We start from the raw sequence: 22,324 nt of genomic DNA, 5'->3' as shown, positions 1-22,324 counted from the left end.
AATCGATAGAGTGAGTAATTTTGTGGGTGAACTATCCCTTTAATGGTGGTTGGTTGTGTTTTTCATATCAAGACACCCCTACACACAGAAGCCACTGAAAACCCAGTTTTCACAAAGTTGCCTGCTGTCTTTCAGTTGAGGAAGTTATATTCTTTCTGAGGAGTTAGATTTGGTTGGGTTAGTGTTAATTTGGTGAGAGTTTGGTTTGGTTTCATTGGTGTTTTCAAGTTCTATTTTAGTGTAATTCTTAGTTTATACTATTAATGTTTACTTTTAGCCCATGCATATATGACCTTTCTATCTATTCACCTACTTATTTAAATCATATATCCTTTTGAAGTAAATACATGCATAAACCTGATTTTTATTATATACTTTTTTTAACTTTTATTTTTCTGTCCACCTGGGGACAGAATATTTATGTAGATTCTATGTATTTTATGGAGTTTTTCCCTGGTCCGATCGTTCACAAGTCTGATTGTCTGGGGGAAGTAGCGGATTGATGATGCAGAAGGCACACCGGATTGCCTATGCCATCATCTTTATTGTAGTTCGGCCAATTGCCCCTCTCTGTTGGGAGAGGGAGACAACGAACATAAAACTTACATAAGTTATGGCCTGTAGCTTTAAATTAAGACACACTTAAGTAACTCAACACTTTGTGCTCCACAGCTGGAGAGCTTCATTCAGAAACGGCCAGAGGTGTCTCCATATCAAAGCCACGCTGTCCACAACCAGACAGCCACCATGCTGGAGATAGGAACCAACCTGCTGTCACACACTGCAGAGCAGACACGCAAGCTCAACGTGGTGGAGGCCAAGGTGAGATGGAGGAATGAATGAAACACTCATAGAGAGAAAGAGTGAGTGAGTGAGTGAGTGAGTGAGTGAGTGAGTGAGTGAGTGAGTGAGTCAGTGAGTCAGTCAGTCAATCAGTCAGTCGGTGTGAGTTAGTCAGTGGAAGAATAGATGTAGGCTATGGGTGAGTGAATGAACGGATGAATGAATGGGAATGAACTACTGTCATACCACAGAACAGACAAGAGAGAGAGAGAGGGGAGGTAAGGGTGCAAGTAAACGAAGGAAAGAAGGACAACTGAAATGAGAGGGAAGAAAGGATCAAATAAGTGGTGAAGTACTGAGAGACTACGAGAAGGAGTCAGGACAGGACTGAGTGAGAGAGTCTGAATGGATGAAAGAGAGGGAGGGAGGGTGGGGAATGAGTGAGTGAATGAATGAACTGAAACCAAACTTCTCACACACAAGGACATTCTTGAAGCGAGCTCTGTTCCAGTACAATACTAGTTTTGTTTTCTTTCATCAGGTGTTGAACCACACATCAAGGATAGAAATCCAGCTGCTGGAGAACTCTCTTTCTACCAACAAACTGGAGAAGGAACTGTTACTGCAGACCTCTGAGATCGGCCGGCTGAGAGACAAGAACAGGTAGAGTCCATTATACTGGTTGACGTACATAAGGTGTAGCCGTGAAGCCCATATTAAGTGAAAAATGCCTTTTAGACCCTCATGTCTTGTAAATGTCCAAGACCCCTTCAGTGTCGCAACGTTTCCTGATATAAGGCTCTGGATGGACTAGCCTAATTTCAACAAACTTGAGCGCAGAGAAGAAAGACGAGTGTTGACAATGTGGTGATTACAGGCCTCTCACCCTAAATGCTTGCACCTCTGTCAAAATAAAAGCTGCTTTCTTATCTGCAATTTCACGACTGGAGAGAGGCATTTTACATGAAACAAAGCAGTCATTAGTGGTGATGGAAAATATGTATGTCCACAGCTGTTGGCTGTGAGAAATGTCAATATCTGGAATCACAATATTTTGGGGAATTCTTCATGGTGAGGCGAGGTCGCATGAAGCCGTGCGCGGCACAACGTGTGGAGTCATTATCCAACATGCTCTGTTTATAGTGAGCGATATAATACAGACAGAAACTCACAGAGTTTGAAAGGCTGTGAGAGAGAGATGGAGTGAGACAGAATGAGAAGGCACAGTGGATAAGGGTGTGTGTGTGTATGTGCGTTAGTCCGTGCGTGCGCACACGTGCGCGTGTGTGTATGTGCATGCGTGTGACGTTTGTGTGGTTAAATGGTGTATTATATACAGTAGCATCTTTATCCAAAGCGCTTTACAGTGTGCATGCAATACACTCACCCTTTAACCCATTAAGACCTGAGGCCGATTCTACAAATGTCTTCTAAATGAAGAAATATATATATATATATATATATCAGTGGTGCTCAAACTTTTTCATGTCAAGGACCACCCAAAATTATATATATTTGGCCGCCGGCCGCCCTATCTCAAAGTATTTTGTTCCAGGGACCCTCAGAAGCAAAGTTTAGAGTTAAAAATGTTTGCTTTAAAAAAAACAAATTCAAAGATTTGCACACATTTCCAAGATTTTTCAAAAATAGCCGATCTACAAGCTCAGGGACCTTCTGATTCCCAAGCGGCAGCCCTACCTCCTCCTGAGCTGCTTCTGTGTATGTGTGTATAGGGGGGGGGCTGGGGGGTGCATGCAGACCTCAACAAAACCAGCTAATCAGTGTGCTCGCTTTTCAGCTGTGATATGAAGATATACCATGCTTTTCCAGGGTAACGACGTCTTTTAAACTGCTTTTTAATCGGACAGTTGAATAAATTAACAACAGTGCTGATTTAGAGCCTATTGTGGCAAATACTACAAAAATACTACAAAATATGGTAACAGTAGATGTTGTAGTACAGGTATTTTATTTTATTCAAAATCTTCTTAACCCATTCAATCCGGGAACGCATCTGTGTAATTTTAGATTTCTTTGGCTATTAAAAAAATAGCAGATAATAAATAGCAGATATACAAGCTCTTTTTTTTTTTATCTTGGAATTTTGTTGACTATATACTGTATATATGTTTTAGAGCGAACATTTTTAACTCTGATCTGTGCTTCTGGAGGTCCCTGGAACAACATATTTTGAGGTGGGGGTCCGAGGCCAAATACATATCATTTTGGGGGTACTTGACATGGAAAAGTTGGAGCACCACTGATATAGCAACATACGTTTTTTCAAAAAACTGGATTTAGACGACATTTGTAGAATCGACCAAATTGCCCCAGACAGAAAAGCATTCTCCCTTGAATGCTGCACTGCTGACCACAGAATACCTGTATTGCTGTTGATCAATTGTCTACACCGGTGTTTGTCTTTCAACAAATGCACCTCACTCCTTACAGCACCTGGTATGTGCTGATGCATGTGGATGGAGCATTTTGCACTAATTTATTCCGTCTTTGTGCACGTTTTCTGAAAGCTTACGGTTACGGACGAAACCCAGCATACCACCGTAAATTGTGGGGTCAGTTTAGCCCCCACTAGATCACCATCTAGTTCAAGCTGTAGACATGAAGAAGACTTCTAAATGGTGGAATTATTTGAGGAGAGTTTGTGTGAGTTGGTAAGAACTTTTAAACATGTCACTTTGCTCAGGCACAGGGATTGCTATTACACAAGAGCCTCCTTCCTTCCCTACCATTTCATCCTTTCAGTCGAACTTATTTTTCTTCCTTTCACGCCTCCGTCCTATGGCCTTTTCTCCTTCCTTTTCTTCCTTATGTCCATCCATCCTTACTTCCTTTATTCCTTCCTACCTTACAATAATAAACAACATGCGCAAGCCATGATTATAGCCTGACACCTGGGTGATGTGCTGTGCTGGGTGCTAAAGTCGTTAATAAGATTGATAGTCAAGTTAACTTTTTAAATGCCACACAGATGTTCAGAGTGTGTACTGGCAATTTCACAACCAATACAGATAGTTTGTAGTCTCTGTATACATGGTTTCATGTTTTAGTAGCCTACTGTACATTGTGAGTAGACCGTGGCTCCCCCTACTGGCGTAGATTTAGATCATTTGTCATTTCCCATTAGACACACACACAGGGATACAAACACACATTTAATGTGTATAATCACCTGGGCCCAAGAGTTCTAAACTTTTAATCCCTTTCCAAGTGGTAAAAATGTGGATGTGTGAATATTTGTGGATTCAGTCAAAAGGCTCATTGCCTAGCACATGTCACAATTGTGTGTGTGTGTGTGTGTGTGTGTGTGTGTGTGTGTGTGTGTGTGTGTGTGTGTGTGTGTGTGTGTGTGTGTGTGTGTGTGTGTGTGTGTGTGTGTGTGTGTGTGTGTGTGTGTGTGTGTGTGTGTGTGCGCGTGTGCGTGTGACAATATTTGAATTGGAACACTATACAATTTAAACTGATAATGATTGGATGAAATTGGTGACCCACCTGAAAATATATTTTCTGTTCATTAAAGAGTTGGCGAGACGGGAAAGCCCCTGTTACTGAACAAACACTCGTACATATTTAGCAATTTACTTTCATCTTTGCTGCAGTGTCCCGCTCCTGTGATGCATCCGTACCCGCCTAATACCTATCTGATGCGCGGTGGATCAAACTGGGCCGCTGCAATAAACCTTCCAACAATTGGGATATTACCGCAGCTCCTTTAGCACATGAAACTCCCTTTCTGGGAAAAAAAAAAAAAAAAAAAAAAAACATTTCCTTTTTATGTTTTCTGCTTTCAACAGAAGTGAGAGGACCACAATCATTGTCACTTTTTTATGACTCACAAACACATTTTCACAACTAACACTGGGTGAAAAGCAATGATTTTGGGAGGGTATTCATCAGGCATACCCCTCATACTTACGGGAGTATGTGTGTGTAAGTTGCCCTCATTCATTAATGTACCACCTCCCACATACCTCCCACATATCCAGGTAAATGTACCATTTCTGAGACATTCATTTGCATTTACCCCCTGTGGTGTCTGCCACAGGGGGTAAATCAAAATGTGCTTAAAGTACCAGTACTAAAATGTTTGAAAATAGACGATCTACAAGCTCACAACGCGACGCGTTGTGAGCTTGTAGATCGGCTATTTTCAAATAGCCTAGGTATAAAATAAGGCTAAAGTGGTTAATGTATGTTTTATAATGTAACCATTTATATCTGCAAAGTAACTAGTAACTAAAGTTTTCAAATAATTGTAGTGGAGCAAAAGTATAATATTTGCCCCAAGACTGCACTCTGATCTGTGTGCGTGTGCGTGTGCGTGTGCACACACACACACACACACACACACACACACACACACACACACACACACACACACACACACACACACACACACACACACACACACACACACACACACACACACACACACACACACACACACACACACACACACACACACACACACACACACACAGATATCTCACTCATTGTTTTTCTGGGATCTTCCCCAGCACATGGAATCAAGGGCTGATAACGCCACTCCACAAAAGTGGAGACAAATATGACCCAAATAACTACCGCGGGATCTGTGTAGCAACCTCGGAAAGATCCTCTGCATGATCCTCAACCACAGAATTCTAAACTTCCTCACAGAAAGCAATGTCCTGAGCAAATCACAAATTGGCTTTCTACCAAAATATCGCACAACAGACCACATTTACACTCTAAACACCCTAATTGACAACCAATTAAACAAAAACAAAAGCAAATTATTCTCCTGCTTTGTCGACTTCAAAAAAGCATTCGATTCAATTTGGCATGAGGGTCTGATGTACAAACTGTTGGAGAGTGGCAATGGGGGGAAAACCTATGACATCATAAAATCAATGTACACTAACAACAAATGTGCAGTTAAAATAGGCGAAAAGCACATAGACTTTTTCCCCCAAAGCCGAGGAGTTAGACAGGGATGCAGCCTGCACTCTTCAACATATATATCAACGAATTAGCAAAAACGTTAGAACAGTCCACAGCTCCAGGCATCCCCTTGGCAAACACAGAAATCAAATGCTTACTTTTTGCAGATGACCTGCTGCTGCTGTCTCCAACCAAGGAAGGACTACAGCAGCAACTTGATCTCCTACACAAATTCTCCCAGACATGGGCCCTGACAGTGAACCTAACTAAGACTAAAATCATGATATTTCAAAAAAGATCCAGCCGCCAAAACCATAAATTCTTCCTAAATACAATCCCACTAGAACAAACAAAAAACTATACCTACCTTGGCCTAAACATCAGCAGCACAGGGAACTACAACCAAGCTGTAAAGGACCTGAGAGACAAGGCAAGAAGGGCATTCTATGCTATCAAAAGAAACATCAAAATAGACATCCCAATTAAAACCTGGCTTAAAATACTGGACTCTGTGATAGAACCAATTTCCCTCTATGGTTGTGAGATCTGGGGACCATTAGCAAACCATGACCTTGAAAAATGGGATAAACACCAAACCGAGACCCTACACACAGAATTCTGCAAATCCATTCTCCGTACCCAGCGAAAAACACCAAATAATGCATGCAGGGCAGAATTAGGACGATACCCACTAATTATCAAAATAAAAAAGAGAGCACTTAAGTTCTACAACCACCTAAAAGAAAGCGACCTAGATGCACTCCATAACAAGGCACTCACACACAGCGAAACCCTAGAGAGATGCCCCCTCAGCCAGCTGGCCCTGGAACTCCGGACACAAACACAAACAGAGCCACGAGATAGAAAACCCATTGGACTAAACCAAACACACACTGGAAAGAAGCAACACAAAAGCAGAGTAAACTAGAATGCTATCTGGCCCTAAACAGAGAATACGCAGTGGCAGAATACCTGAGCACCGTGACTGACCCAAAACAAAGACAAATCTTAACTAGGTACAGACTCAGTGAGCACAGTCTTGCGATCGAGAAAGGTCGTCACAGGCAGACCTGTATCCCGAGAGAAGACAGACTATGCACCCACTGCACACAAAATGAAGTGGAAACCGAGCTACACTTCCTAACCGTCTGTCCATTGTACCAAGACATCAGAGACACATACTTCCCACAGATTACAACCACACACGGAGATTTTGAAAACATGACCAATGACAAAAAACTCCCATATCTGCTGGGCGAAGTACAACAATGTGCAAACACAGCAGCAAGATGCGTGAGTTGCTGTGATAGGAAAAGGATATCAAACGGAACACAACCACCCTAAAGACTAATCATTGTGTATATTCCGGCACTATACCTGCACCCAGTGATCTTGGTACATAGAAATTGATCTATTGAAGATTCTTTCAAATGTACATATTTTTTGTTTTGATCTCTCTCTCTCTCTCTCTCTCTCTCTCTCTCTCATATATACACTCTGAGCCCCCCCCCCACTCTGAACCCCACACCTCCCATTGTTTGAACAAACCTCTAATTTGCATATGTAAGGAAGATTCCCTAGCAGAGAAAAGAGAGATGCATATCCAGGTATCTTAAAGGCATTTGAAGATAAACAGTCCTCTCCCGCATTCATTGAAAAACTCCCACCAATCATTTATGTTGGGTGGGTGTATGCCTTGCCCACGTATCCAGGTATATCACCTTTTTCACCCAGTGTAATATAATAATACGCATCAGACTCAGGTTTCTGGGCATAATGAATTTTATCGGATAAAAAAGAACGCATAATGAAAAGTATGGACTCTGTGTACTCTGTGTGTGTGGGGTAGGCCGGTTCTGGAGAACCGCTGATTAAACTGTCTTCACACTCAACACTGGGGCGTCAGCAATACAGACGCCAAATGTGAAGTCAATTGGTTGGAAGGTTCTCAAAATATGAAAAGGACACGCACACACACACACACACGCACACAATGTATCAATTTATTTTACATAAATGGAAATGACTGTGCACGTACACAAGCATGTGTGTGCACGTGTGTAAGTGCGAGAGTGCGTGCGTGCATGTGTGTCCTTTGCATATCTGGTGAACCGTCCAACCAGTTGTCTTCACATTTGGCGTCTATATTGCTGGTGCCCCAAGGGATTGCAGTGCTGGGTGTGAAGACAGTCTAATTGAGGAAAATTATGAGCATGCTTATCGTTGCACATGTGCACGCGCGCACGCGCGCGCGTGTGTGTGTGTGCACACGTGCGTGTGCTTGTTTGCATGTGGCTGTGTGATGTATGTCAACATGGTTCTGATCATGCTATATCCAGAAACTGATACTATAACTGTTAAAGGCCAGGAGTTACTCTTTTCTGATTGTGAAAGAACTGGTGTGTGTGTGTGTGTGTGTGTGTGTGTGTGTGTGTGTGTGTGTGTGTGTGTGTGTGTGTGTGTGTGTGTCTGTGTGTGTGTGTGTGTGTGTGTGTGTGTGTGTGTGTGTGTGTGTGTGTGTGTGTGTGTGTGTGTGTGTGTGTGTGTGTGCACTTTCAGTCTATATACACTAACAGCTCTCTGTAGATGTATCTCTGGCGTGTTTCTCAATGACAAACTCGGGAACTCAGGACAGATGCATTTGTCATTAGTGAACCAGATAATGCGCCAGAGTGGATGATTGGCCCCCAAGAGCAGTAGCCTAAGTCTACTTCGTAAATTCTTGATTCTCCTCAAAGACCCATTAAAGAAATTGCTTTGACCTCTCAAGTAGAGGGAGACTATTTCATAACATCTGTTTGTCCTCTTGTCCTTGTTTCACTGCGTGTTGTGGTAAAGTCTGTTTATTGCTTATAAATGAAGTATTTGTGAACTGTCCTACCTACAGTACCATGAATCAAAATGCAGATACATTTCTGTGTTTGCTTCAATTTCCATAAAACCTCAGTCCATAACTTTTGGTCAATATTAAGGAGGTTATTCAGTTCAGGATTGATCCTATCCCATCAGGATTCAAAATGAAATGTATCTAACTTAGATGTTATGATTTGTCATCTAAAAAGGCAACATAGCTTCTACAGAAATCCTCTCACTTTCCTGAACATGTTTCAGTGTAGCCTGGTTCCAGACGAATCTGCCTTTGCAAAATTGCATTGCACTTTAGCCCTCGGCACGCAGTGTGTCGTGTGATAATGTCTGGCCACGCGAGGATAGTTTCAGTGTACAGTATACAGGTATAAATTAGTTTGTCTTGTCACTCCTAAAGTAATTTTTTTTAGCTACCCATGTCACAAAGTACACTCTTCTTTTATTTATTTATGTATTGATTGATTTATTACTGGAATGGAATTTGTCCTGTGTCTATAAAAAATATCACAGCTTTGTAAAAAACTATGAAATTCTATTAATTATACTGCAAGTTCAAACCCCACAGTTTTGCGTCACAGCTAGTGAAAAGGCCAAGATCTTCTGCCAAATCTCTGCGGAGAAGTGTAGATTGCCTGATGTATTTGTGCAACCTCATCTCAAGTGCCCTGGCCTGTCCCCTCAGCCGTCTCTTCCAACTCATTAACTCATTTTCTTTTGTGGCATGTTCCCAGAACAATGTAAAACTGCTAGAGTGGTCCCAGTCCATAATATGGACTAAAAATCTGATCCATCTAAGTACTGTCCCATATCCCTGCTCACTGCCATCAGTAAAGTGATGGAATCCGTTGTTCATAAACAACTGCCATCTCCTCCGCCATGACCGAACAATCCAATAAATAATATTCAGTAGAAATCACAGCACAGCCGTCCTCCTCACAGTTTTGTGTGGACGTGGAGCAACATTCTTGACAAAGGTGGTGAAAGTGTGTATTGTTGAGCTTGATATAAAGGGCACATTCGACCAGGTCTGGTGTAGCAGAGTGGCTCACAGCCTCAGCCTGATGACCTTAAAGTCTAATATCTCCTGGAAAACATCTGAAAGTGGGCTGATGCTTGGAAGGTCACCTTCAAGCCCAGCAAGTGTAAACGGCAGCCAATGATCCTGTCCAGAAAGAGGAATCCATCTTGTCCAGATCTCCTCTTTGGGAGCACTAAAATCAAGCTCAGTGAGCAGATGGAAGCTCTGAGACTATGCATTGACAGAAAACTCTGTGTGGACCAGCCATCTGTCTAACATAATGCAAACACGCTATATCATGACATGGAGTACTCCTGCCTTGCCTGGATGGATGTCTCACTGACTTCTCTTAGGCAGTTAGATTTCATTCAGGAAAAGCCCTTAAAATCATTGGTGTGAAGAACTATGCCCACAATCAGCATGCCATCAGCAAGCTGAGCCATCGCAGAACAGTAGCGACAACAATTGTTATTTTCTAGACGCCCATTCCCAAGTGTCCAGAAGATCTGAAACCACTGCTACCCGCTTTGCTGAGTGCCAGTCTACAGTATGTCTGTATCTGAACTGAACAACCAATAATCAACCATGTGACAACATGCAATGAGATGTCTATGTCAATAACTGTAGTCTTGTATAAATATAGTTGTGGATCTGTAAATGTACCGTCTCTCTTCAACTGTCAGAGAGTAAAATTGGCAGTAGTAAATTCTCTTATACCTACATTTGGAAGAGTCATTTTGAGCGACTCAAATTATTAGTACCAATCATTGAATACCAATATGTCAATAATCCCTCCCACAGACATGTTTGGACGTGTTGAGCACAGTTAGGAAACCATGCAGAAAGTTCAAAGATGTGCATGGTTGAAACGCACATCGTTTTGTGCGAGGAACTTGTTGATGTTTTTTCGTTTTACCTGAAAACAGTTACTACAAAAAAGTAACTATGGCGTTCCAGGCCCAGCCAACAACAATGTCGTTTTTTTGAGAGCATGTACCACACCTGTGTCCACAGAGACAGAGCAACCAGGCTATGGAGAAATACAGTAGGATATATATGTCACTCTTATTAGTGTTTTAGGCCAAAACTGAAATAGAGACATCAGCTTTGATTCCTTCCAGAGACGAGGACTTAACAGTGGATGTTTTATTGTAGAGAAGCTGTGGTTTAGTTAGACATGTGCATTACTAATGTGTGTCACACAGTACAAGGACATCCATATTGTACACATCTATACTGTGTATACTCTACACACACACACACACACACACACACACACACACACACACACACACACACACACACACACACACACACACACACACACACACACACACACACACACACACACACACACACACACACACACACACACACACACACACACAAAAGTCCTTCCTTTCTAAACCACAGCACCATAAGCGTCATTGACTCCCCATAACTCTGCATTATGAAAACAGCTCCCTGGGAACAGAGACTCAATTTATGTTTCCTTGTTCATATAGAGTTCACCATGTTGAAGTGATCGCAACCAGGAGCCGATACTGTGTTTCTGACTGGAGTAAATAACCGCGAGCACGCACGCACGCACGCACGCACGCACGCACGCACGCACGGACGCACGGACGCACGCACGCACGCACACACGCACACACGCACACACACACACACACACACACACACACACACAAGGCTGGTGTAAAAGCAACATAATATTCTAGTTAGGAACATTTTACATAATAAATGTTTGTTTTGACACCACTTTGAGAACCACTACTGTTTGACGCATTCTGACACATTGTGAGCTTGTAGATCTGCCATTTTCAAAAAATCTTGTATGAGGGTCCCTGTCACAAAATATTTTCAGATGGGGGTCCACGGCCAAATACTGTACATATTAACTTGGGGTTCGTGACATGAAAATGTTTGAGAACCAGTGCAGTATGATCATCATGTGACCTCAAGTGACCTCAAGTGCAAGTCGGTCAAACTAGAAAGATGTCTTCTCTGGTCTCATAAACTTGAAAGAGTACATTCAGTGCCCCCACCCTCGCCACGTTAAAACCACACTCAAAACCCACCTTTTCAGACTCGCATTCCCTACCTAATTCAACTGCCCCTTTTACCTTTAAAAATGTTAAACTTTAGTTTTACTCAGTTTTTTACTCTTTTTAACTAATTATTTTACTAATGAAGTTGTTTTCATTTGTTTTGTTTTGTAAAGCGACTGAGTATTTAGAAACGCTATAGTATATACATTGCATGTATTATTCTTCCTAAAGACACAAGTCCATTCATTGCGTTCTTGGCATTGAGAAACAGCCAATGTGATTCTATCTTCAAGCACCACTACTGCACTCCTCTGTTCCATTATAGTCGTCATTCAGAGCCAGCTTCACTGTCTCTTGTGTTCTTCTGAAGACTCCTCTCAAGACTCCTCTCATGTTCTGATCAGGTTTCATTTGTTTGGCTCCCTGCTTGTTGATTCAACCATAGGCTCAATGTCTATTTTCAGCTGCTGTGTTTAATTCAGCTATGGAGATAACCAAGGCCAATGTCTGTCTGTACAGGCAGGAATAAAGACCAGGCTGTTAATCTTTGTTTTGTTAATTATTGTAAAAAGAAAGCGGGCAGTCCTTCTCAGCGTTGCAGTTGTTCTTTATTTAGTTCAGTTTAGTAAGCAGATAGGGAGACAGTGTAGGCCTGTGGTTCTCAAACCTTTTCATGTGGACCCCCAAATTGATATGTATTTGGCCATGGACCCACATTTGCAGCTAGTCTTCTAGCTTGCCAAAAACAATTACCCTGCACAGTCTTTCTGTAAATATATATATTTTTGTGCTCCTAGTATTGTATAGTATTCCTTGTATAGTATTGTATGTCTTTATATGTCTTGATGAATTGAATACATAGGTCCACAATGGAAAAAAGCCCTCAGAGCTTTTTGTGTTATCCTTTTAGCATTATTTTATAACTGTACATCTGTACTTTTTGCAAACTGTCAATAAAGTATTCAATCAATCAATCTGAAAAGATTTTGTACACTCTGAGTTACAAAACGGTGAGGGTCCATTTTGGTTCTTAACTATCAATCATTTAGCTGGGGACCCCCTGGGACCCCCTCAAGGACCCCTGGGGGTCCCAGACCCCACTTTGAGAAGAACCACTACTCTACTGTATGGCACTTCCTGTCAGTCCATGCATGTCCTGTACATTGCAGTTTGCACATTGTTGTTCGTAAATTGTACATTGTAAATGGTTTTGTCCATTAGGCAGTTTTGTAACCTGGTAAACCATCCCGGTCGCGGAATACACATTAGCATGTGTATTCTGCGATTGTGAATTCCGTGACCGGGATGGTTTACCAGGTTAGCAGTTTTGCACACCAGACCAACACAAAGTACTCACTGGTAATTAAGTGTTTTGGGATGTTTCAGCTACAGATACAACCTACAGTATATAGCCTGATATCTGTACTGTCATGAAAAGCTCGGTAACTGGGCTTTTTCTTTTTTACTGCATCTGAAGTTTACACCAATCTCTACATGAACATTTTTTGCTTGGAAGCCTCCCCCTATAGAACCAACTAAACAAACAGTCAGTTTGAAACTGACTCTATAGACATAATGTACATAATTATCTGTGTGCCTAAAGTGACCATTAACTTTTTCCCATATCCCAAAGAACAAGCTGAATGAAAAAGCGCTGCTTAAATGGTTATTTAAATTTTAATGTCACCCCTTCTTTCTTCCATCTATGTTTGATTCTCTCTCTCTCTCTCTCACTCCTCTCTCTCTCTCTCTCTCTCTCTCTCTCTCTCTCTCTCTCATCTCTCTCTCCTCTCTCTCTCTCTCTCTCTCTCTCTCTCTCTCTCTCTCTCTCTCTCTCTCTCTCTCTCTCTCTCTCTCTCTCATCTCAGTAATCTTGAGAGTAAGGTTCAGATGTTGGAGTCTCAACAGAGAGGAGAGCTAGAGGACATGACGAGAGGAGAAGACAAGACTACAGGTACTAAATAACACATTGATGACACCAGTCATGCTCAGCAATGTCATGTCCCTGGATGTTCTGTGTATAACCCGTTTAGTCAGAGAAAGAAACATGCTCTTTTTACCTACAGTAACTGCTGTTAAGTAATGGGACATTAACTTAAAACATAGAAAAATGGAGATACAAGGTTTCAGCAACTATATGGTGATTGGTGATATAAGAGTAAATGCTTATCTACTTGCCAATATATTAGTAAATGGTGTAATTTAAAGGGTAACTAATGGTGGAGCTTTGTGTTTAGACTCTTGTGAGGACTCAAATGGTGGCCATTGAGTCTTTGGAGAGACAGTTGAGAGCAGCCAGCAGCAACAACACAGCACTGCAGAGACAACAGGCTCAGCTCATGGAGTCTGTTCGCACTCTGATTACTATGGTGTCTAGCACAACAGGTAATGATGTGAACACAACACACACACACACGCACGCATTGCACGCACATGGACGCACGAACACACACGTGCACACAGACAGACAGACAGACAGTCAGACAGACAGACAGACAGACAGACAGACAGACAAGCATGCACGCACTCACGCACTCACGCACACATGCAGATAAACACACATAGTATGCATAAAACCACACATGTATTGCTAATATTCCTGTGTTGTGCATGCGTGTGTGTGTGTGTGTGTGTGTGTGTGTGTGTGTGTGTGTGTGTGTGTGTGTGTGTGTGTGTGTGTGTGTGTGTGTGTGTGTGTGTGTGTGTGTGTGTGTGTGTGTGTGTGTGTGCAGGGCCTCCGGTTGGGGGTCAGAGGTGGAGGGACTGTGCTGAGGCGTACAAGGCAGGACACTCCCTCAGTGGTCTGTACCACATCTACATAGGAAACATGACAGAGCCCATACAGGTATTGTACACCATCTACATGCATGTTCATTTGTACACAGATGATAATAATGTTATTTAAATAGATGCTAGATTTTATGTCTTAGCACAATTCCTTGACCACTTAGCCTGATTTAGTTTGACATAATCTTCCCTTGATGAATTCCACACATTCTAAACCCCTGTAGAGGCCATAACCAAAGAAACGTCCCCAATTAACCAGAACTTAGCCTCGATCCCAGGCTTAACTAGACCGATTGGGATTGGTGACAGCTGGAAACGCAAGCCTCTCTGATCTCTGTTCCTTATTATGCCCATATATGGAGATCTCTGGATCTGTCTGTGTCCCTTTTATGTCCATTTATGGAGTTCCATGTCAGCATTGCCCAAATATGGAGTCCAGGGCAGTCTATGACGCCATGATATCAGGGTACTCCATATTACGGGTATTTGTGGAATTATCAATATTCTCGAGATATGGGGTCGATTGGTCGGGCGACTCTGGAGATGCGTGAAGGACAGATACACATTTCCATTTATAGAAGGATATAATCAAACTTCCCTTTGAGACATGCCGAAAATGTCACCAATGTGGTTCGGCTAAAAAGGCACAGTCATAGTCCAAAACTCAAATGTAGTTATCTGTGAAATTGCGGGGCAACACATTTATATAATTATTATTAATAGTATTATTATTATTATTATTATTATTATTATTATGTATTAATATGTTCTAAGTCTGCCGTCTATACAGTAAGCGTGTGTCCTATAATGTGAAGGTGTACTGTGACATGGAGACAGCTGGGGGTGGATGGACGGTGTTCCAACGACGAGTCAATGGCAGCGTGGACTTCCAGAGGTCCTGGATGGAATACAAGATGGTGGGCATCTCCGGTCTCTTATGTCCTCTCTGTTTCTGTGTTTCTTTGTCCCTCTCTCTGTATCCCTTTGTCCCTCTCTCTTTGACTCTGCCCTTTCCCCCTCAACTCTGTCTGTCTGTCTGTCTGTCTGTCTGTCTGTCTGTCTGTCTGTCTGTCTGTCTGTCTGTTCTTCTGTCTTTTGGTTAGTTTGTCTTTCCTCTTTTCTCTCACAACACTTAAGGTTCTAAAACTAATAAAAACTAAAATAAAACAAGCTTTTTCAATCAATAAAAACTAAACTAAAGTAGCAAACTTGCTTTTAAAAAAATGTTTAAAACTAACTGAAATTGAAAACATGTCAAGTCAAAACGAAATAAAAACAAATGAGAAATTCAGAACTATAATACCCTCCCTCCGTCCCTGCAGGGTTTTGGGGATGCGTCCGGTGAACACTGGCTGGGTAATGAGCTGCTGTACCAGCTGAGCCTCCAGGGCCAGTATTCTCTGCGGGTGGAGCTGAGAGACTGGGAGGGAAACAACGCCCACTCCCACTACGACCGCTTCAGCCTGGCCAGCGAGAGACAGCAGTACCGGTACTGTCATTGATAAACGTTTGAAGGGCTATTTATATGGGATGTGCATATCGTTGCTGTCGGGCAGAAACCTTGTACTGTATGTCCAAAAACCTTTCAGGAAATGGAAAAGAATAACTCCCAATGGATCCATAACTACATCCATGGTTGTAGTTATTGTCTCCGCCAGGCCGAAAGGCATGGCGAGAGAGTATGTTTTCGCCCCTGTCCGTCCGTGTGTGTGTGTGTGTGTGTGTGTGTGTGTGTGTGTCCGTCCTGTCTGTGTGTTAGCAGCTAATTTCCGGCACCGTTGGCCCGGTCGCTCCGAAACTGTGCGCACACACTCCCTGGATGCCAATTCAGAACCTCTGCCCCAATTTTTTCACATGGGCCTGTTATATCGCCACCAGGAGGCCGATTTGTGCAAAACCAATTTTTTTACATTGCTCCTACAGATTTTATCCAAACGTCATGCAAATCGGTACACAGTATCTCTATAGGCATGTGATCAACACAAATCTGTCCGATTTCCCATATTCCATCCTCATTGCCTATGGTTGGCTTCCAAAATTTGCAGGATTGGTCCGTTTTGAACAAAAAGCCTCAAACTATGCACGCAGCTTGCGATTTCCGTGAATTTTCACACACACATTCCCACTAGGCCGAGGAAGAAATGCCACCCTTTTTGGCCTGTTATAGCGCCACCAGCAGGTCTAATTTAGCAAAACACATTTTTGGAACAAAATGCCTCAAATCATGAATGCAGTGTCTGATTGCCGTGAAAGACCTAAGAATAAATGGCACCCTTTTCACATTGGCCTATTATAGCGCCACCAGGAGGCCAGAATAACGTACCTGACCTGGCGGAGACCTGTGCTCCGAGGAGCACTTTTTCTAGTTATTATTTAGTTACAAGCTGCATGTTAATACTTTACTTTTCATTGGTTCAATATTTATAAACCACACACACACAAACAATATCTACAAGCTGAGCTTGTAGTTCTGCTATGTTTGCTACTTTTGTGTGATACTGTATGACGATTATATTTAATTGATTTGCCCCAGATTAGCCCCAGACACACAAACACACACTCATTCACACACACACACACCAAATTTAAAATAAAATATTAATTACTTCTGGTTCATACTTGTGTATTATCTAGTGGTTTCATTGTTCATTTATTCATCGGGCCCTTACATGACTACAGTAGGTATAGCTCCACTGAGATTAAACATGCCTTTCTATAAAGAAACACACACTAGAAAGCATAAACACATTAATGTACTGTACAAAATGTGCTGTGTCATGTCCAGATAATTACACACATCACAACAGCAGAAGAATTTGCACAGTATTACAAGCCTCAGTATTAATTTTACTCGGAATGTAACCAAATGGGTCACATTTGTACTCTGGATTTTACAGTACTTAAAATTGCACTCTGTAGCTCAACTGCCATCTTGAACTATGAGGGTTAAACTTCTTCTCTCAGGAGGTAGTTGCTAGTGAGGAATGTTTAGTCGACCTCCTCAATGGTTGGTCCGGAGGATCAGCCGCCACCGTGCTGTCGGGCAGAAACCAATATCTCCATCTCTTTCAACTTTTCATGTTTTTTTTCGTAAATGTTTTTTTTTTTTCGTAAATGAATGCCCGACTTTGTCATATTACAGTCACGCAAAAGTAGAAGTAAATAGCTAATCTACAGTTCGGAACGCATCGCGATGCGACATGTTGATTGTAGACATGCGATTGTAGATCTGCTATTTGTGAAAGTGGTTACGTGTGCCTATATTATAAATACTGAACCAATAAAAAGTTATAACAAGACAAGACAACAACTTGTGACTAAATAATAACTACAATGGTCAAATTGGAACACAGGTTGCTTTTTTTCCATTTCCTGAAAAGTAACAGTTTTGGACAAGGTTTCCACGCGACAGCAACGATATACATGGTTACACACACACAGATATAAGTGTTGGCTTGTAAAACAGACAAATCCAATGTGAAAGATGACAATGTTCTCCCTGTGCTGTGGTGTCCAGGTTGTATCTGCGAGGCTACAGTGGAACAGCAGGGAAGCAGAGCAGTCTGGCTGCCCTTGGCACTGGCTTCAGCACCAGAGACCAAGACAATGACAACTGTGACCACTGCAAATGTGCTCTAATGCTCACTGGAGGTAAACACTGTACTGTACTGTACTGTACTGTACTGTACTGTACTGTACTGTACTGTACTGTACTGTACTGTACTGTACTGTACTGTACTGTACTGTACTGTACTTGCGCGTGCATTGCACGTCACCACTCTGTTCTGTGCTGTGCTGTGCTGTTCTGAAGTGGTCAGTCCATAAAAAGTGAAACACCCATGTCCTGACTACACTGTCAACGTCAACATAATAAGCTTTATAGCTCCTCTCCCAGGTGATTTGGATAGCTGTTAAATGTAATTACTGTGGTCAAACTTGAACCTCCGTAAGAAAATGATCCTGCTCATAATAGTCCTTTAAACTCAAAGGGACGCGCAGGGAGAGACACAGAGGATGTTGGAGCTGTGTGGTCTGCTGTGCTACGGTATGGAAATACAAGAACACAGTGTGGTGACTGTCTGTCAGCAGTGTTCATTTCACTTTAATTACTGTTCCCATCTCCTTCGTTTTCAGACAAAACAACACAGAGTTGCAGTGATCTGGCCAGAGTACATAAAATCCTCAGTGTTAATTTATCCACTTGTAACTCTTTGAATGCACAAATGTAACTTTACTTTTGTGCATTCTCCGAGTCGCATTGTGAGCTTGTAAATCGGCTATTATTGAATAGCCCCTAAGTATAAAATTGAGCTAAAGTAGTTAAACTTACTTTTTTTTAAAACAAATGTTGCTGGGGACCCCCTGGAAGCTCCTCAAGGACCCCCGGGGGTCCCCAGGCCCCTCTCTCTCTCTCTCTTGGATTCACGAGATTTAGTCACCAGCGTGTTAATACTTTTATTTTTTTTAATATTTGTAAAACTCACAGACAGACCAATAGCATTGATTTCTAAACTAAAGAAATATGAATATACATGGTTTCTATCTGACATCTATTGAGTAGTTAATTAAAGCCATGCAAAAATATTGGAAAGAGGCTACCTGTTTGTCTGTCAGTATGTGTATTATGGTACTGTACTGTCTGCACATTTGTGCTGAAAACACCAAATCAAACTTGGGCTCAAACACACTACCAGCAGGCCCGGCTACGGGCTTTAGGGGCTGCAGACCAGGGCACCAAACACCTAGCCAAAAAGAAAGAAAGACCGGACTTGCGGACTATTGCAAGTAACGGCGTCAAAGTGCTGTCCGTGGGCTGCCAAAATAGCACTACATTGTGCGTAAATGCATCGGCAGCACCGCTTACCTACTCGTTGATGAAGCAAAACTATTTAGCTAACAAAATCTGTCCCGGGGGGTACCGAACCTGGTCATAGCCCAGGGCACCACAAACGGCCAATTCGGCCCTGACTACCAGACCCTTAAATGAAAGGCAATGAGCCACGTGTACAACTCTAGATTGCCTTGTTGGATTTCAGATGGCTTCATCATTAGAACTTTGAAAAGTCTTTCCAACATATAACCTTAGTGTATTCCTCCCTCCATTTTATCATCCTCTTCCTCTCTCCCCACTTCTCTCTCTCTCTGTCATCTCTCCTTCAGGTTGGTGGTTCGACGCCTGCGGTCTCTCCAACCTGAATGGCATCTACTACACCGTGGGTCACAACATAAGGAAGCTCAATGGCATCAAGTGGCATCACTTCCGAGGTCCCAGTTACTCCCTGCGCTCAACTGCCATGATGCTACGGCCGTACGACTTCTGAAAACTACCGTTCCACCCTGTGCACACCACCACGGCGTGACCCCTGGAAGACACAACATTAAAAACCCACTTATTCTGGGATGGTACAGCCCTCTGATGATTCATACAAGTTTTAAAGGCACCCCTCTGGTACACTGCTGATGGTATGGTTTTCAAGGAAGTGTTCTAATCAGCCTACATGATTGTACAATCTTGTGACTTCCATCCACAGTCCACTGGTACGGTGGATACTGTAACTACATGTCACACAACATAAGTGTTGCAAGAGTGAATCAGCCGTATGAAGCCTGACCTCCACGACTATGGGGCAGGCTGCAAGGATTCGATCTTGAAAATGAAGCCAACGCTGCAGTTGTCATTAATGATCCAGCAACTGACGCTGATTCTCCTCCGGCTGCAGAACAATTTTCATTCCACTGAAGTCAATGGGAACTTGACCCGACTTTACACTTGGTTTTAATAACTTCGTAAACCTTTTCATAAAGACTTTATGTTTTCAATCGCTAGTTTCAAGTCTTCTTTCACACGGCATTATATGCGTTTTTGTAAATTATGGTCCATTCATTTTTTATTTGATGATAAAGCAGGGTATGCTTTCGGGGCTTGTGATTGGGTCTACTGAGTGAAGACCCACCCTAAGCTCCCCTTCACACCAATAGCACTCTGGTTTTGGTTGCACTCGCGGACATTTAAAAAAACGTTCAAAACGGGTCTGTCAGAAACCAATGGGTGATGTCACGTCACAGTCCCTTCGTCCAATTTCTGTGCTATGGGGGTAAAAAACATTTTGATCAAGGACATCACAAGCTCACGGCTTCTAGCACTGAAATTATGGCACCTATGACTTTAGAACGCGCCTCTCTTCTGATACTCTGCCATGATGGTACAGGACTTCTAACAACTTTCTGATCTACTGCACAGTAAAATCCTGCATGTTAATTAAAAAATATATCCTTCAAGGGTCCTTTTGGATGATGGTGTGGTGGTCCCATAGCCTGTAACCAACCTTCTCTAAACAAACATTGGATCCCTAGGAAACCCATTTGAGAACAATTTTATAATACTCGCACCATGGGAACCATAATGAGTTGTGCATACTGTGCATTCAGTTGTTTCTTCTATGCCCTGTCTCCTGCCTTTCTGCACTGAATGTGGAACAAAACCATTGGAATGTTTAAGGACAGTGATGTTTCCTTTCTAAGGAGGAAAAAGCCGGACAGTTTGGACATTATGCCGGTCAATTATTCTTCAAGCGTGGGAAAAGAATAAGTGATGATGAGTAGACTAAACATTGTGCAGGGTTTGAAAGTTAAGTAACAATCCCTGAATCACCAACTTTCATTGATTTTACACATACAGCCTTTCATGTTGCTTTCGCCACTGTGTAGGTTTTATTGGACAAATTACTGAATCAGACAGGCATGCAGTCACACAGATAGAAATGTTGCATCCCCCGATGGCAATAAAGAAGCATCACATAGTACACATACACATGAATGCACTGCATGAAACAGGAATGTGATGAAAAATATTGATACTGTAATGTGCTTGTTTTTCCAAATGTCTACACATTTCAAATATATCCAGTCATTGCTACTATTACTGTTACAGGCTAGGAATTGTTCTTTTCAGATTGTGATAGAACTGGATTGTGTTTGCTTGTACGCATGCGTGCGTGCTTGCATGCATGCGTACAAGCATGAAAATGTGTGGTGTATAACGAGGTGTAATGAGTTATTACTCAAAAAAGGAACATCCACTGACATAATTAACACATACGTACAGTTTATAATTCATTTGCAATTCAATGGCTATCTGTAATAGATTTTCTCCATCAGAGACCAATGCCTTCAATGATGCCAAGTGTGATTTGAAATATATATTCACACCTCTGCCAGATGTATCATTGTGCGATGGAGTAGTAATTAAGCTTTATGTGTTCTGAAACAAGTTATTTCTCTGTGTCTTGCGCTTTTGTATCACGTGACATTCCAGGTTATTTTTTTGTTTTGTATGAATCTAATAAAATGCCGCCTCATTCTGTATGTTACATTGAAGATAATGTTTCTCTTTCGGTCTTAAAATATGCACTTTATGAAGAGAGTAGTGAGGTACATATAGTGTATGGTTAATCTTTGCTTTCATTGTTTTTAGTATTGTAAGATGCGTTATAGAGTAGAGACGTAGAGTTATATATATATATATATATATATATATATATATATATATATATATATATATATATACAGTATATATACATGTATATATCGTCTATGTGGAAGAAAAGCTGTCCTGTCAAGTGTAAGCAGTACAGTATGCGGTTTTATTTTGTATAATAAAATAAAATGTGTTCAAACCAATGTTGTTGTCTGACAAAAAAGGCTAATCATTTCTAGGCTACTTCATTGGCGAACAAAATATACCTTTAGAACATTGACCACCCCAACAACAACAACCTTTTTCCTGTTTTCTGTACATCATTTACATCAGGAGATCAGCTGCAGCTCTCAATCACAACAAAGGACTGAATCTAATGGGGACAAGAGATTCAAGTGA

At 41.8% G+C, this 22,324-nt stretch overlaps 1 protein-coding gene across 1 annotated transcript in view; it reads left to right on the top strand.

Moving 5' to 3' along the window:
* angpt4 (angiopoietin 4) overlaps nucleotides 1-21,929 on the top strand; it is a 112,208-nt gene extending 90,279 nt beyond the window's left edge. Inside the window, 10 exon segments of the mRNA XM_080424521.1 lie at nucleotides 673-822; nucleotides 1,325-1,446; nucleotides 13,530-13,590; nucleotides 13,592-13,615; nucleotides 13,899-14,046; nucleotides 14,394-14,506; nucleotides 15,264-15,365; nucleotides 15,771-15,937; nucleotides 17,966-18,099; nucleotides 19,609-21,929. Coding sequence (XP_080280647.1) covers nucleotides 673-822; nucleotides 1,325-1,446; nucleotides 13,530-13,590; nucleotides 13,592-13,615; nucleotides 13,899-14,046; nucleotides 14,394-14,506; nucleotides 15,264-15,365; nucleotides 15,771-15,937; nucleotides 17,966-18,099; nucleotides 19,609-19,769 — 1,182 coding nt within the window. The 3' untranslated portion in view covers nucleotides 19,770-21,929.
* Nucleotides 21,930-22,324: the final 395 nt, after the last annotated feature.

Source organism: Gymnoscopelus braueri (assembly GCF_963280865.1).
Source record: "Gymnoscopelus braueri genome assembly, chromosome: 3".
NCBI lineage: Eukaryota > Metazoa > Chordata > Actinopteri > Myctophiformes > Myctophidae > Gymnoscopelus > Gymnoscopelus braueri.
The sequence above is the reverse complement of the archived record's forward strand: the minus strand, read 5'-3'. Positions and strand labels throughout refer to the sequence as shown.